Source organism: Malurus melanocephalus, unplaced genomic scaffold (genome assembly GCF_030028575.1).
Source record: "Malurus melanocephalus ecotype Western Australia unplaced genomic scaffold, MMel_1.1 scaffold_552, whole genome shotgun sequence".
In the NCBI taxonomy this organism is placed as follows: Eukaryota; Metazoa; Chordata; class Aves; order Passeriformes; family Maluridae; genus Malurus; species Malurus melanocephalus.
The window spans coordinates 340,739-354,536 of record NW_026623784.1 but is presented as its reverse complement, the minus strand read 5'-3'; the positions used below and the strand labels follow the sequence as shown (position 1 = coordinate 354,536).

The window sequence follows — 13,798 nt, the reverse complement described above, 5'->3', positions numbered from 1 at the left end:
CTTTTCACTCGTTTTGCTGAAGAAATTTGGTTCCTGGCAGACTTGTGCAATGGAGTTTGATTTAAAAAGACAACATTCCACCTTGAAGATGATTCTGTAATGTCACACAAGCTGCAGTTTATATACCTTCTGGCCTATTTCTGAGCCATCCCAGACCTGAAATCAGTTTCTGAGGCAAAACCAAGACAAATGTTTAGGCATTTCTTCTCACAGAAAGTATAAAGCACTCATTTCCAAAGCCTGCTGTGAAACTCACTCCAAAATGAGGGAAGCATCCTCTTTGATATCCAGTGCCAGTGCTGCTGTGCCTGCTAGAAACCAAGTCCAGTGAGAAAGATGTTGGGAGTGGGGGATGTGAGCAGAAACAGGGTCCAGATGAGCACCCAAGTGCTGGGACTTTTCTTGACARCAATCATGTTCTGGTGACCTATGTAAAGACACTTCTTCACCAGCCTAGGAGAAAGGGAAGGATGATATCATATAAAACTCCCAGGAGAAATTATTTTATTTATTTAGCTATATGTATTGCATCTGCACAAACCAGTTCTTTGTGTCTTGTCTTCTTACCTTCTCAGGCACATATGACATAAAAAAAAACCATTTGCAAATCATGTAAAACTCACAGCAAAAGCCAGGCTACTGCTCTTCCCAATCATCTGGTCAACCAACAGTGTCTCTCTCCAGGACCTGCACACCGTGAGTGGCCTCAGTGTCCATATTCCATCTTTTTCATCTYCTKCTRTGTCTTCTCYTGTTTCCCTGGGCTCTSCTCTCTGCTGGGCACTCTTCTCAGTCACTCTCAATGCTCTTCACTGTAATTGTGCTTCTGGCAGATGTTACYCTAAAAGCACTGTCCTAGCCCAGTGATCTGCACCTATTCCTGTTCCCCTCGCTGCTGTTTGATGCATTTTTTGATCTTGCGGGCCGTTGGCTCCCTCCTGCTGTTAAACCCTGTTCCTGCAAGGGAAGTGACAGTGTCTCCTCCATGGTGCCTTACCTGCATCTCCCTGACCTGAACAGCTGGTGGGAACCATCGCAGCCCCTCCTGCTACAGGCTTGTCTCTGGGTGTGGAAGATGGTTCCTGAAGGAGAAGAGCAAAACTCACAGTAATGCCTTGGCAATGTTCTTCTGGTAGAGCTGATGGGAAGGCAGCACTCCAGGCTGCCAGCAAGGCAAGTTGGCAGCAAGTCCCAAGGCTAGTCCAGAGATRCTTTTGGGTAAAAGTGACATTTTCTCAGCTCCACAGCTTCTCTGGGCAACCCATGACAGTGCTTCACCACTCTCAGAGGGAAGAKTTTCTTYCCAGTGTCCCATCTAACCCTGCCCTGCATCAGTATGGTGCCATCCCCCTTTTCTTGTCACACCAGCTTGCTCCAAGTCCCTTTCCAACTCTTGGAGCCCCTTTAGGCACTGGAAGGGGCTCKTAGATCTTCCCAGAGCCTTCTCCAGGCTGGACATGCCCAGCTCTTTAGCTTGTCTCMAGAGCAGAGCTGCTCCAACCCTCAGAGCAGTTCCATGGCCTCTGGACAACAGGTCCATGTTCTTCCCATGCTGCAATGGTGAAAAGTGCCCGGCCTTTGCCAAGTGCTGTGCCAGCCCCGAGTGAGAAGCTGGGACACTCCTCAAGTCCTGGCAGTACCAAACTCCCCTGGCAAAGAATCAGCAGAAACACTCAGTTTTTGGCCAAACTATTTATTAGGGGATCAATGTGAGAAACAGAACCGGTAGTATCTGGCACAGTATGTCCTGTTGCAGCTCTGGCTGTGGTCTCCACCAGCAAGGCGCTGGGTTTTGGCAGCTGGGGTGCCTGAGGGTGAGGAAGAAGAAGGTCTCTTGCAAGCTCTGGGCTGCTGAAKTGTATGCAAGGGTTGTTGTGGGGTCTGAGTGGTGCTGGGGGTGCCACTGGCTCTGTGATAGGAGGAGCATGCTGAGTACTGCAGAGGCATCCCAGCCCAGCCTCCGGAGCCCATTCTCCACATCCCTGAAGGCTTGGGGTCGTGCCACATCACCAGAGCTCTCTGTGGTGAGAACAGGGAGGAAAGCATGGGCAGGGGGTGAGTGTTACCTCCTTTGTGGGGACCTCAGGCACCCAGGGAGATGGGGCACCAGGGACCCCAAGTATGTAAGGGACCTCAAGCCCCCTTTGTCCCAGAATCTCTGGGACCCTACAGCTCACCTTGGCACAGGATGAGCTGTAACATCTTTCAGGCAGGTTCTGTTCCATGATGCCACCAATGGCTGGGCTGCTATTGTGGTGGCTGTACTGCTTCACTCTGCTGGGTGACCCCAGCACAGTCAAGTGACCATCAGTGGGCTCTGTTTGTGGACACCAGTGATGCTGATRGTACTGGCTTCTACAGTGAGTGGGGCTGGGGGCTTGGCAGGTGACCTGCTGGTGCTTGTCACCAGTGTCCCTACCCGGCTCAGCCAGGCTGAGCCCATCCATCTGAGCAGTAGCCTTCTGGATGCCTCCCTGGCTGGCAGGGATGAAGGCACCTTTCTCTGTGCTGGGGAAAATCTCGGCTAAGCTGGAATCCTTACAGGATGCCCTCAGGTTTTCCTGGCTGAGCTGGTAGTACCGGGTGGCCCCAAAGCTGGCCTTCACCTCCTGCATGGAGATGAAGGGATGCTGAAGGGCAGCACTGGGTGTGATCCGCTCGTGTGAGTCCCAAGTGAGCATCCTCTTGACCAGCTCCACCATCTTGTACACATCACAGCGCTTGGCCAGCTCCTCCTCATCAGGATCAGACATCGGGCAGACATTCACCACTGCCAACTGATCCAGTGAGGAAAAGATATGCTCCCTCCTCTCCATCGGCTTTGCCATCAGCTTCCCTGGTGGTTTGAGCTGCCAGGTGCCAGCAGAACGTGGCACACGTTGGAAGAAGGATCGTGTCTTCTGGGCAGCGCAGAGCAGCTCACCCCGGGGTAGCCCCAAGGTGGAGCAGATGTAGCATACCTGGTCATATTCATCATTGCCAGGGTAGAGAGGCCAACCCAAGTGAAGCTCGGCCATCACGCATCCCAAAGACCAAACATCCACCTTCTCACAGAAGGGCAACCCCAGCAAGATCTCTGGWGCCCGGTAGAAGCGGGTTTGGATGTAGGGCTCCTGGACATGGCAGACCTCAGGGAGGAGGATRGCCGAGCCAAAGTCAACAAGCTTGATGCGGAACGGATAGCGTGGGTGATCTACCAACATGATGTTCTCTGGCTTAAGGTCAGCATGGATGATGGAGAGCTCCTTCAGCTTGACCAGCGCTACCAGCACCTGTGCTGTGATGGTACGGATGTGCTGGACAGGCAGTGGTGAGAAGTTGTTCTGCTTTTGGAAGTCAAAGAGGTTTTGCTGCAGCAGCTCAAAGACCAGGTAGGTCCAGACTGTGTCACTGAAAGACTCGAGGAAATGGATGATATGAGAGTCCTTCGTGTCCCCCTCCCGCAAGGCCTGCAGCAGCCTCAGTTCATTCTTCACTATTTGGCCATCGTGATCACAGTTCTTCAAGATCTTGATGGCCACCATCTCCCCAGTGCTCCTGCACTGCCCCTGGATCACCTGTCCAAAGGTCCCCTTCCCCACCATGGCCATTATGTCATAGCACTCAGCACCTACCACCAGTGTCACCATGGTGGGTTGGCTCCTCACTAGGGGCTCGAGATCCTCCAGTTCAGCACCCAGTGGGGACTGGAGACACCTCAGCCCAGCCTCACAACACTGCAGGTTCCAACATCACCATGACAACACATGCACAACAGAGGCAGCCKGGGTGGAAGAACCCCTTGAAACCCAACACTGGCCCCCCGGAATCCAGCCATGCTCTCCTCAAATCCATCCACAAATGCAAGAACACATACCTGGTCCCCCCAAAATGTATACCAACCCCCCTGAGAACTCATTTTCAGCCCCCTAACCCCTTTCCCTGGTCCACCAAAACCCATCCAARTCTTCCATGATGCATACACAGCCACACAAAAGCAATTTCTAGTCCTATAAACCCACTCTTTTTTCCCCGGAACCCATTCAAGCACCCAAGATCTATCCCCAATTCCTCAAAACCCATCCAAGATCCCCAAAACCTCTCCCTAGTCTCCCAAACCTATCTCAGCTCCTCATGATATACCCCCCAGTCCCAAATCTCCACCCAAATCAYCCATCCCAGGCCCCTCAAACCCAGGCCCAGCCCCTTTGAAATCCACCTGTTTCCCTAAAATACAGCCTAACTCCTTCCCCCACCTCAKTGCCAGCCCCAGAAAACCTGTCCTTGGCCCCCAAACCCCATGCCCCGACCTCACAGACTTTCTCATGACTTTTTTTGAGGAGTTAACATTTATTTCTGCCAAGCCAAGTGCAAGGAGCTATTAAGCACCTCCCCTGCTTGATAGCAAGACATGGAAAGTATGCACAAAATCTTTGAGCATACCCCAAAAAAAGATGGATATTTGGGGAGTAAGGGAGCCAAAGAGAGTTTGGGAGAGTAAGCGATGCTCCATCACTCCATCACCATTTTAGAGCATCACTAAAGATCTGCATGCTTGGCAATGGTGTTCATTGCTCACTGCAGAGCTGGGGGCAGKGCCAGCTTACACAGCTGGAATTTARGGRTCCCCTCACCCCTGAATCCACCGGGTGACTTCCATCATCACTGGCTGCTGGTTGAACTGGGGGCCCCTGGGGAAGAGCTCAACATTGGGTAACAGCATCTTCTTTCCCTTGTGTTGGGTGATGGGGGCTCCAGTGGGGACCTCCCCAAACAAGAAACCCACTCTGGGCATCCACTGCCAACACTGGACAATTCACTCTGCAGCCCTGTTGATGTTGGGCTGGGAGTTCTCCACCTTCCTTTTTTTCTCTTTCTCCTCCAGTTTCACCACTGCCACTGTCTTTGCACTGCCCACCCTCATCCTTCCCTTACCATCCAATCCACTCCCAACCAAAACGGCACCAATTTTTTGCAATTTGATTCTCGACCAGCATCCCAGAACYGTATCCTTCTTGGTGTTCTCCTCCATCATTCCATCGATCCCCAGTGGTGCAAATTCAGTACTGGTACCTTCAACATCTGCTTGTTGGTGGGTTTTGGCATCCTCTGGCTGCCTGGATCTTCTGTTYGTTGCACTGAGATGGTGGAGATGGTGAACCAGTGGGTTAATGGCTTCACCAGCTCATCTCCCATTATTGCCCTGGTTTTCAGGCTTCTTCCTTCCTGCTGTGCCAGTGATGGGGATGGGTAATTAAGGCATTACAAGGTGATGGAGTTGTAAGAAGGGCAAGGGAAAGACAGGTGTAAGGCAACGCAAGGCTAGAGTTTGAAAGACAAGGCAAGGGAAGGAAGGGCATGGGTGTGCAAGATGATGCAAAGCAAGGCAGGCAGGCAGGGCAGAGCAAGGCAAGAGCTGTATTTGTGATACAAAGGATTGGAGTGATGCACAGAAGGGCAAGGCAAGGGAATTGCAGGCACTTCAAGGCAAGGAAAGGGTAGGCAAGGGAAGACAGGGGTATGCAAGTGTGCGGGTTTGGGATAATTTAATGGGTGGGCGAACACTCCCAAGTTCCAGCAAGCCCCCCTGCCCCATCCGGGTCCTGGAAACAAATTTTCCACAGAGAAGAAAGAGAAAGAAAAGAACGTATTAATTTAACAAAACAGAATGATATGCCCACAAGGCATGAAAAAAAAAAAAAAAAAAAACCAAAAAAAAACCGGTGGAAACAGCTGTTGGATCTTAAAGTCTCCTTTTTCTCGGGAATGGCTGCCCCCTCCGAGGGGTCCCAGAGAGCTGGATGGAGTCAATTCAGTGGTTCACTGGAGGATTTTCTCACCTACCACCTCACGGGAATCTTCTGATTCTCAGATGAGAAAAGCAAGTTGAAAAAAAGGGTCCAAAGAAGAAGACAGAAAAGATACAATCCTGGAGAAAAAAAGCAGCTTCCTCACTGCCACCGAGCAGTTCACAGCCACCTGTGGAATGTGCGTAACTTGAACCTCCCCAGCACTATCCTTGAAGGGAGGAACTAAACAAACTGAGCCAGAGCAGCCTCAGCTAAAGTACAGTTACAGGAGGGTTATTTACCTTTCTCTGGGCATAAGCAGGCAATGGGAACACTCAGTTACCTGGGAGAGCAAGGAAGATAAGTGGAAGTGGAGGCATGCAAGGCAAGGCCAGAAAAAAAGGGAAAGGAAAAGTCAAGGTGAGGGATGGGTATGAAACATCATTCAAGTACGGGAGGTATAGGAAGGGACAGGCATGGTGGGAGTTTGGTTGGTAAGGAAATTGTAGGTTGGGGCAGGTAAGGCAAGTCCAAGGCATGGCAGGCAAGGCAAGAAAGTTGTAGTAAAGCCTTGATGAGGGATAGGTAGCCAAGGTACAAGTGGGCAATGCAAAGGAAGAAATGAAGAAGGTAAAGCAAGGCAGGACACTGGGGTGGTGGGGGAGTAAGGAAAGGCCACACCAAACTTCCACAAAGCAGAAATTTTCTATACATTTCCCTGAAAATGYGTGGTATTTCTCTYGTGAGYAGGGATGCCAGTTTGGTGGTCACTSCTGCAGATGTTAAGTAAAATAAAACYGTGTACTTTYATYATCATTTTGGTGGTAAGTTACATTTGATTTCTAATCAATAYTATTTATTTTRCTAGCTTTAATATAGGCMCCTTKATATTGTGYAGTGTTSTATGTTATGCTGTAATCTACTAGTAGCCCTTTTTMGTTTTATATTGTGYARTAACTCTGATTAAGAYCTCACATYTGTTATCTGTTTAATTAATAATTAATTGTGTAAGTAGACCTGATCTGCTATCCTTAGAACTTGAGGGCCATGGTGATTTCTAAAATGTAGATTGTTGCCTAAATTAAGACTAAGGCAGAGCTTGTCTGAAACTCCTACTTGTCCTGTGACATTACTCAAAGGCAAGATGGCAAATGATTTTAGGAAACAGAAAAAAAAAAAGAGGCACACCTACAAAGGCACAGTATTCATATTGAAACTTATGCCTCAGCCAAACATGTTGATGGTATATTAAAGTTGCTCTTGAAACAAAGAAAATCACTCAACAGCCATGAAATATCACTGTGAAGCAGGCATTCTTTATTTACAGGGCTGGGGTCRCACCATGAGTACTCCCAACCACTGGATSAATTAATGCAATTTATATTTACAAGGCTGTTACATATTCATTASACAGGAAAAGAAATCAGTAACAAACCACGCCTATTTAAAAAAAAAATTATTGTATGAACAGGAATTCACTATTTCAGAGTTTTTGCTGCCATCTACTGTCCTTTTGTAAGAACACAGTCCCTCTGCTGGTGTTCGGTGGTCATTCCAGTCTTCATCATTCATCCTTTAATTGAACTTTCTCAATTGGAGCATGYTCAGTCTCTGTTACCTTGTTTTCAAACTACAAAACTGTTTTTTTTTCTTGTTGTTATTTCTTTATCATCCTACATGGCTTACTTCTCAGCCTTGAAGGTTTGTGGTTGATTGGCTGCTTGTTTATTTTAAGAAAATATTTATCCTCTCTACTTACAAAGACATTACCTATTTGGTTATGTTTTTCCTGATTATTTGTTAGTTCCTAGTTAAATATAATCTACAGATCCGGTTTTGAAACCTTTCTGCCTTTATCTTTGTTATTCAGAAGGGCAAAAGGTCTTTTAAAAGCATTTTGTTAATTAGAGATTTAGCCACATACTGTGAGAACTCAGCAACTATCTTTCACTCTTAACAGTGAAACAGGAGTGGAACATTGGAACAGGAGTGGAAGTAGCAGAAAGAAAGAATAGGAAATACAATACACTGGTGGGAGAGCTGGAAGCTGTGTTGCTGTCAGTTAAGAAAGTGAGGGTGGTGTGTGTTGATTCTTGTGCAGTCTGTGCCACACTGTTTGTGTGCATTTGATTGGCAAGTGAAGGGAAAAGAGGTTTGACTCATTGGTTTCCCTGCAAATGTATGGGACCAGCTTGGCCATTACTCCTGTGGAGATYAAGTGAAAGGACACTGTGTACTTTATCATTGTTTTGGATGTAAGTTACATTTGATTTCTAATTGATACTATTTATTTTGCTGGCTTTGATATAGGTGTCTTGATATTGTGCACTGTTTCATGTTAAACTGTAATCTACTAGTATTTTTTTTAACTTAGTACTAGATAGTAAGTAACCCTGATTATCAAACATCTTTCATCTTTTATCGCCTGTCTGTTTAATTAATAATTAATTGTATTACTAAACCTGATCTGCCATCCTTAAAACTTGAGCCAGAGTGATTTCTAAAATGTTGATTGTTGCCAAAATCTAAGGTTAAGGCAGGGCTTGTCTGAAGCTCCAACTCATTCYATGACATGGGTCTGGCTGTTCTTGGCCTTCTGGGGACCCCCTCTCAGCTGACACTGACACACGGGGGCCTCGGGTGTTCTTTTCTGTATAAAAAAATCGTCTTTAACAGTTAAAAAAAATGCAAATGTGTGAGGATTGCTCCCAAAAGAAAGCTACCAGAACCAAGGGTCTGGCTGGCCTTAGATTCGCAGGGACCACCTCTTATCTACATTTGAGAMACATTTCCTTCCTGTGGACAAGCACCATCCTTCACAGCATGCACCCATGGAGGGAAGTGGGATTCTGCTTCCTAAAACTGTGAACATCCGAGGATTGTTCCCAGATGAAAGCTACCAGGGCTGGTGGGTCAGGATGGCCTTGGCCTCTCGCACACACTGAAATGCCAAACTTTCCTTCCTGTGGAAATGAAATATCCTGTGTGGCCAGGAACTTGTGGCCAAAAATTGGATAGTGCCTCCTAAAACTGCAGACATCTGAGGATTGCTCCTAGTGAAAAACTGCCAAAATTGACAGGTCTGGCTGGCACTGGCCTCCCCTTAGCTGCCTCGCAGCTGTCCTAAGGCACTGGTGCACATGGCTCTTCTTTCTTTGGAAAAGCGTGGTCATTTTTGGCCATGTGCCCAGTGCACAAAGGGGGATTCCACCTCCTAAAATTGCGAATGTCCAAGGACTTCTCCCAGAAAAAAACCTACCAGGACCAGCAGTTCTGGCTGGCCTTGTCTTCCCAGGGCCACCCCTCAGCTCCCCCTGAGAAACTGGAGCATGGGGCTTTTGTTCCTGCAGAAAAAAGCTGTCCTTCATGGCAGGCACCTATGGAGGCAAGCAGGATTCCACCTCTTCAAACTGCGAGTGTCTGAGGATTGCTCCCAGACTAAAGCTGCCAGGACCCACATGTCTGGTGGGCCTCCATCTCCTGGGGACTGCCTCTCAGCTGCCCAAAACACTGAAGTGTTTTGGCAAAGTGCAAAGCTTTCCTTCCTGTGGAAAAGAGCCTCTTGTGCAGCCAGGCACCCCAGGTCATAAGGGGGCTTGCACCTCCTAAAATGCCAAATGTCCAAGRATTGATTGCTCCGAGATGAAAACTTCCAGGACCAATGGGTCTGGTTGGTGTTGGCCTCCTGGGTTCCACCTCAGCTGCGCTCAACACACTGGGGTCAAGACAGAGCTTTCCTTCCTGTTGAAAAGAGCCTTCCATTGCCCATGGCCTAAAGTGGGATCYGCTTCCAAAATTCTGTACATCCCAAAATGGTTCCCAGAAAAAAAGCTGCCAGGACTAATGCATCTAGCTGGCTTTGGCCTCCTGGGGGGGGCACCTCTTAGCTGCCTCTGTGACATTGTGGTGCCAGGAATAATTTCCTGTGGAAAAGAGCCATTCTTCTTGTCCAGATGCCCATGGCCAAAACTGGGATGCCAGGATGGAGTGCACTGTGAGATGCAGAGACTGAGATCCCATCTCATCACCAGCCCTTTCTCCAGAAGCACTCAGTCTATGGTGAGTCCTTCCCTGATCCTAATAACAAATGAGAGTCAAAAGGTAAATTGTTATCCTAATTTAGCACAAAAAAAAAAAAAATCCCCACAGAGAGGCGGATGTGGCCAGGGGATGCCGTGGCAGAGCTAACTAGGAACAGAAGGCAGAAAAACCTGTTTGTCAGTTCTACCTCTTACCAGCATTACAGCTCCTGGAAACAGCATAATGGAAATTTGCCTGCAAATAATCCAGCTCCTGTCACCAGTTATAACACCCCGGATGCTCTTGAGGGAAAAGACACTATCATTTCCATGCATACTGTAAAAGAAATGCTAGAATCTGTCGCTGGAAGACAGAAAAAACCTTTTCTGAGTCAGAGTCTTGTGGGGACAAATAACATTCTAGCAATTTCTAGATAGGAATTTACCTTAGAAAACTTGGCAAACCTCCTTGTTTCTTCCCCTCTCCATGTGAGAGATGAATTCCATGCACCATATCCAGATGAAACATTAGCTGTTTCCTTTTAAACTGACCATGCTGGTTTATCAGGATCACTGTGTGAGCCCTGTGTAATGGATTCTGTCAAACACTTCCCAGTCCAGGGTTAAGAAGGAGCAGTGAAGCACCAGGCTCCAGTGAGTACACAAATGACAGGGATGTCCCAAATGACCCACAGGCAATTTGCTTCAGGAGAGGCAGGAGTGGGAGAAGAGCAAATGGAGAAATTACACCTGGTTGCTCAGAGGAAGGAAGGGCAGGTGCCCAGGAGTGTGAGGTGTTCCTGGGCTGACAGGCACTGGGTGAGTCCCAYACTGGGGTTGTGGGACAGGACTAACCTTCGTGGGCCCACTGGCCTCAAAGCCAGGCAGATCTCCATGCTGGGGCCATTTGTTCCACCCCAAACTGCTTGTTCCAACAAACACACCATTGTCAGCTGCTTGCTGTCGGAATGAGCTGCTTTCTATCACACTCCATTGAGCCAACAGGGCCACAAGTGTGACAATGCTTCCACCAAAATGGGGAGGATGTGTTGAGCCAGAGGTCAGATTTTAAGAAGACCCAGGGAGACCAGGCTGCTGTGAATCTGTCCTGGAATTWAAGGGCAGTAATAAAATAACTGTTMCCTTGTGAGCAGGRGTGGCTTTGGAGAGAGTTTCTGCTCAGATACACCAGCACAAGGCCTGTGGCCCTGCTGACAAGCAAAACAGCCAAAATCTGTGCATCTGTCCTGGGCAAGGCTGAATGTCTGTTCCCAGCTGGGAGGGAGTGAACAGGGYCACATCAAAGCACTTACATTCCAGTGCCCACAGTAGGAATGGATCTCTAAATCCAAAGATGTTCCCCCTGAGTTCTGCTACCGCTTCCCTCAATATCAGGCACCTCTTCCCCACATTCCTACATATACCCCAGTGTCCTTCCCTTTCCTCACATTCCCTCTGCTGCTTCCCCTATGATAGTCTGTCCTCCAGCAGATGCTGCTGACCACTTCCTCACTACAAGATACAGCACCACCTCCTTCTCCAAAACAAGGAAAATAATTCTTGGGTGATAAAACTTGCTCTTTTCTGTAATCAGATAAGAGTTCAACATAGCATCAGGAGTRTTCTTCATTGCTACTGTTCCCATTCCATGTCCATTTGCTGTCTGACCTTTAAGAAGGCCTTGATTTTTTTGTTTTATCCTAACCCTAAAATGCTTATGACTCTGTAGAGAAAATGGTAAAGGTCTTCCCTTGGAACAATAAACATTTCAGATTATTCTTTCCTCTTACCACCTTCTCTGTTATCTGACTCACCCCTTTGGAAGTTGTGTTCCTTGATGCTCTCCTGCCCTCAGCTGCACATGGCCTGAGTGATTTCTGGCACTTCACAGTGAGGGCAGATCTCTCTGAAATCAGTGAACCTGTGAACACAACCACGGGAACCCGGGGTGGGCAAGCTCCAGAAGGAATTTCCATGTACAGGAACTAGAAAAGACCTGCCTCTCCAAGGATTTTGTCTCACAGTTGGCGTAGCTCCAGCAGAGATGCAGAGGTACAGAAGTGGGTTCAGTTCTGGGTTCAGAAGTACAGAACACGTTTCCACCAACACTCGAGAGAAATTCCATCTTTTTATGTTGAAGGCTGCACATACAACATGCAGTGSGAGAGGTTTTATCATTCAAGAGGCCCCTGACATTTCCTCAGTGTGTCAGAGCAGCAGCAAAGCACTGCAGGAACACAAGAGCTGTCATTCTGCCTGGCACCAAATGCCATATTAAGGAATGAGGTAATTCCTCAATTGCTCTCCTCTATGGCCTGAATTTTTGCTGTCTTTTGCCCTGGGTTCAGGTCACCATGTCTTGAAGCATGTAGCAGAATTACACCAGGCTTCCAGAAGTTTCTAGTTCTCAAAGATAAGGCACTCACCTGCAGCTGAAGGAAGAATTAAAACACCTTCCTGTCACTGGAACCCTTGCTCTCTGCCCTCAAGTTACAAAGGCAAATGCAATAAATAAAGCAATAGTTAGCTGACAGTTGTGAGACTTCCTGGAAGGGGAAACGAATTTGTTCATAGGCTTGAAATTACAGCTCATTTCAGGTTTGCAGTTTTGCCCAGTGCAGTGCCCTGGAGGAGTATGCAGGTGGCTGTTTCAGCCATGGTTTTTCACTGGCACTAATCCAACAAACCCAGGGAATTGATGGCAGGATGCTCCTCTCCCAGCACACATCTACAAGCTGTCATGGCTCTCTGGGGAGGGGGAGTTGTGTGACTGTCTCTGCCAACCCAAAGGGACTGCAGGAGGATGAGGGAAGGGAAGCAAAATGCTTCAGTGGTATGCTCAAAGCCTTCTGTTGACTGCATGCGAAGTTTCAACATTTCAGTCATTCCACCAAAAATCTTCCTCAAAAATAACTACTCGCTATGGAACACTTCTATTTTAAAATCCGTGTTTTCCAGTGGAACATTTTGCCTGGCTCCAAGCAGCAGGCATTTCAGGCTGTGCCTGGGGTTATTATCTACTACCATGCACTGACCTCTGTTACACCAGACTTGTGCCAAGGGGCAAGATTGGCTGAACAAGAGTTGGGCAGAAATGTTCCTTTACCACTTGGATTACTTTTGCACTAAATGTTGTGGGAATTCCAAGAGCTCACCAGGGGCATTAACACCTRAGCCTGTGCACTGTCAGCACTACAGACAGAAGGCACTGCTCGGGTGGGATAGCCTTACTCAGGAACTGCAGATACTGTGGGGTTCTGGTTATTCCTTTCYTACAGCTTCAGGAACAAATGCAGGGGCATCACATACATCATCTTGTTCTGAACCCTGGCACACAGAATTAGCTTTGTTTAGTAAATTCCTTGCTGGAGATGCTCAGCTGTGGGTTGCTGCAGCAGCCCTTAAGTACCAAGGAGAGGCCTCCTGTGAGGTGTCTGCAGAGTCCCTGCTTTGGCAGCACTTCACACTTGAAACCCCATGAGCCATGGAGCTGTTATCCTTGGAAGGCCTGCACTGAGATCCCTAACATTTGTATGAACACCCCCATATTTATCTGCTTCACACATCACTGTGTTGTAACTCTAATTCTCTGGCTTCACTTCCCCACCTCTTGCATATTTTAAAAGCACTAAACTCCATCCTGCACATGACTAGGAAAGACCATTCCCCAGCCTCCTCAGAATTTAACTTGGTCAGATTTCTCATCTGAKTTTGTAACAGCATTTTGACTGCTCSTCTGCTACACCCGAGCTGTTGTTTTATGTTGTTTACAGTTTTCCCTCTTCTTCCCCCATCATTTTAACAAGGGAACTTACCTCTCCCTGAACCTGGTGGCACTTTTTAATCTTTTTTTTGACTGCTTGCTTACTGAGACTGCTGTTCTTATAAAAGATGTCATTTTTCAGCAGCTCCAGCCAAGCTCCATCACCAATTCAGCCAGGCCTCTACAACTTTAGCTGTGGGTGAATATGACACTCATGCCAATTAACTGACTAAAAGCACTCAAGAGAC

At 47.7% G+C, this 13,798-nt stretch overlaps 1 protein-coding gene across 1 annotated transcript; it reads right to left on the bottom strand.

Moving 5' to 3' along the window:
• Positions 1–311: 311 nt before the first annotated feature.
• On the bottom strand, positions 312–3,629 carry HIPK4 (homeodomain interacting protein kinase 4). Its single transcript, XM_057382149.1, has 3 exons — positions 2,067–3,629; positions 1,107–1,162; positions 312–453 (listed from the first exon to the last, which is right to left on the bottom strand). Exons 1-3 carry the CDS (start codon positions 3,627–3,629, stop codon positions 312–314), a joined length of 1,761 nt encoding a protein of 586 aa, XP_057238132.1.
• Positions 3,630–13,798: the final 10,169 nt, after the last annotated feature.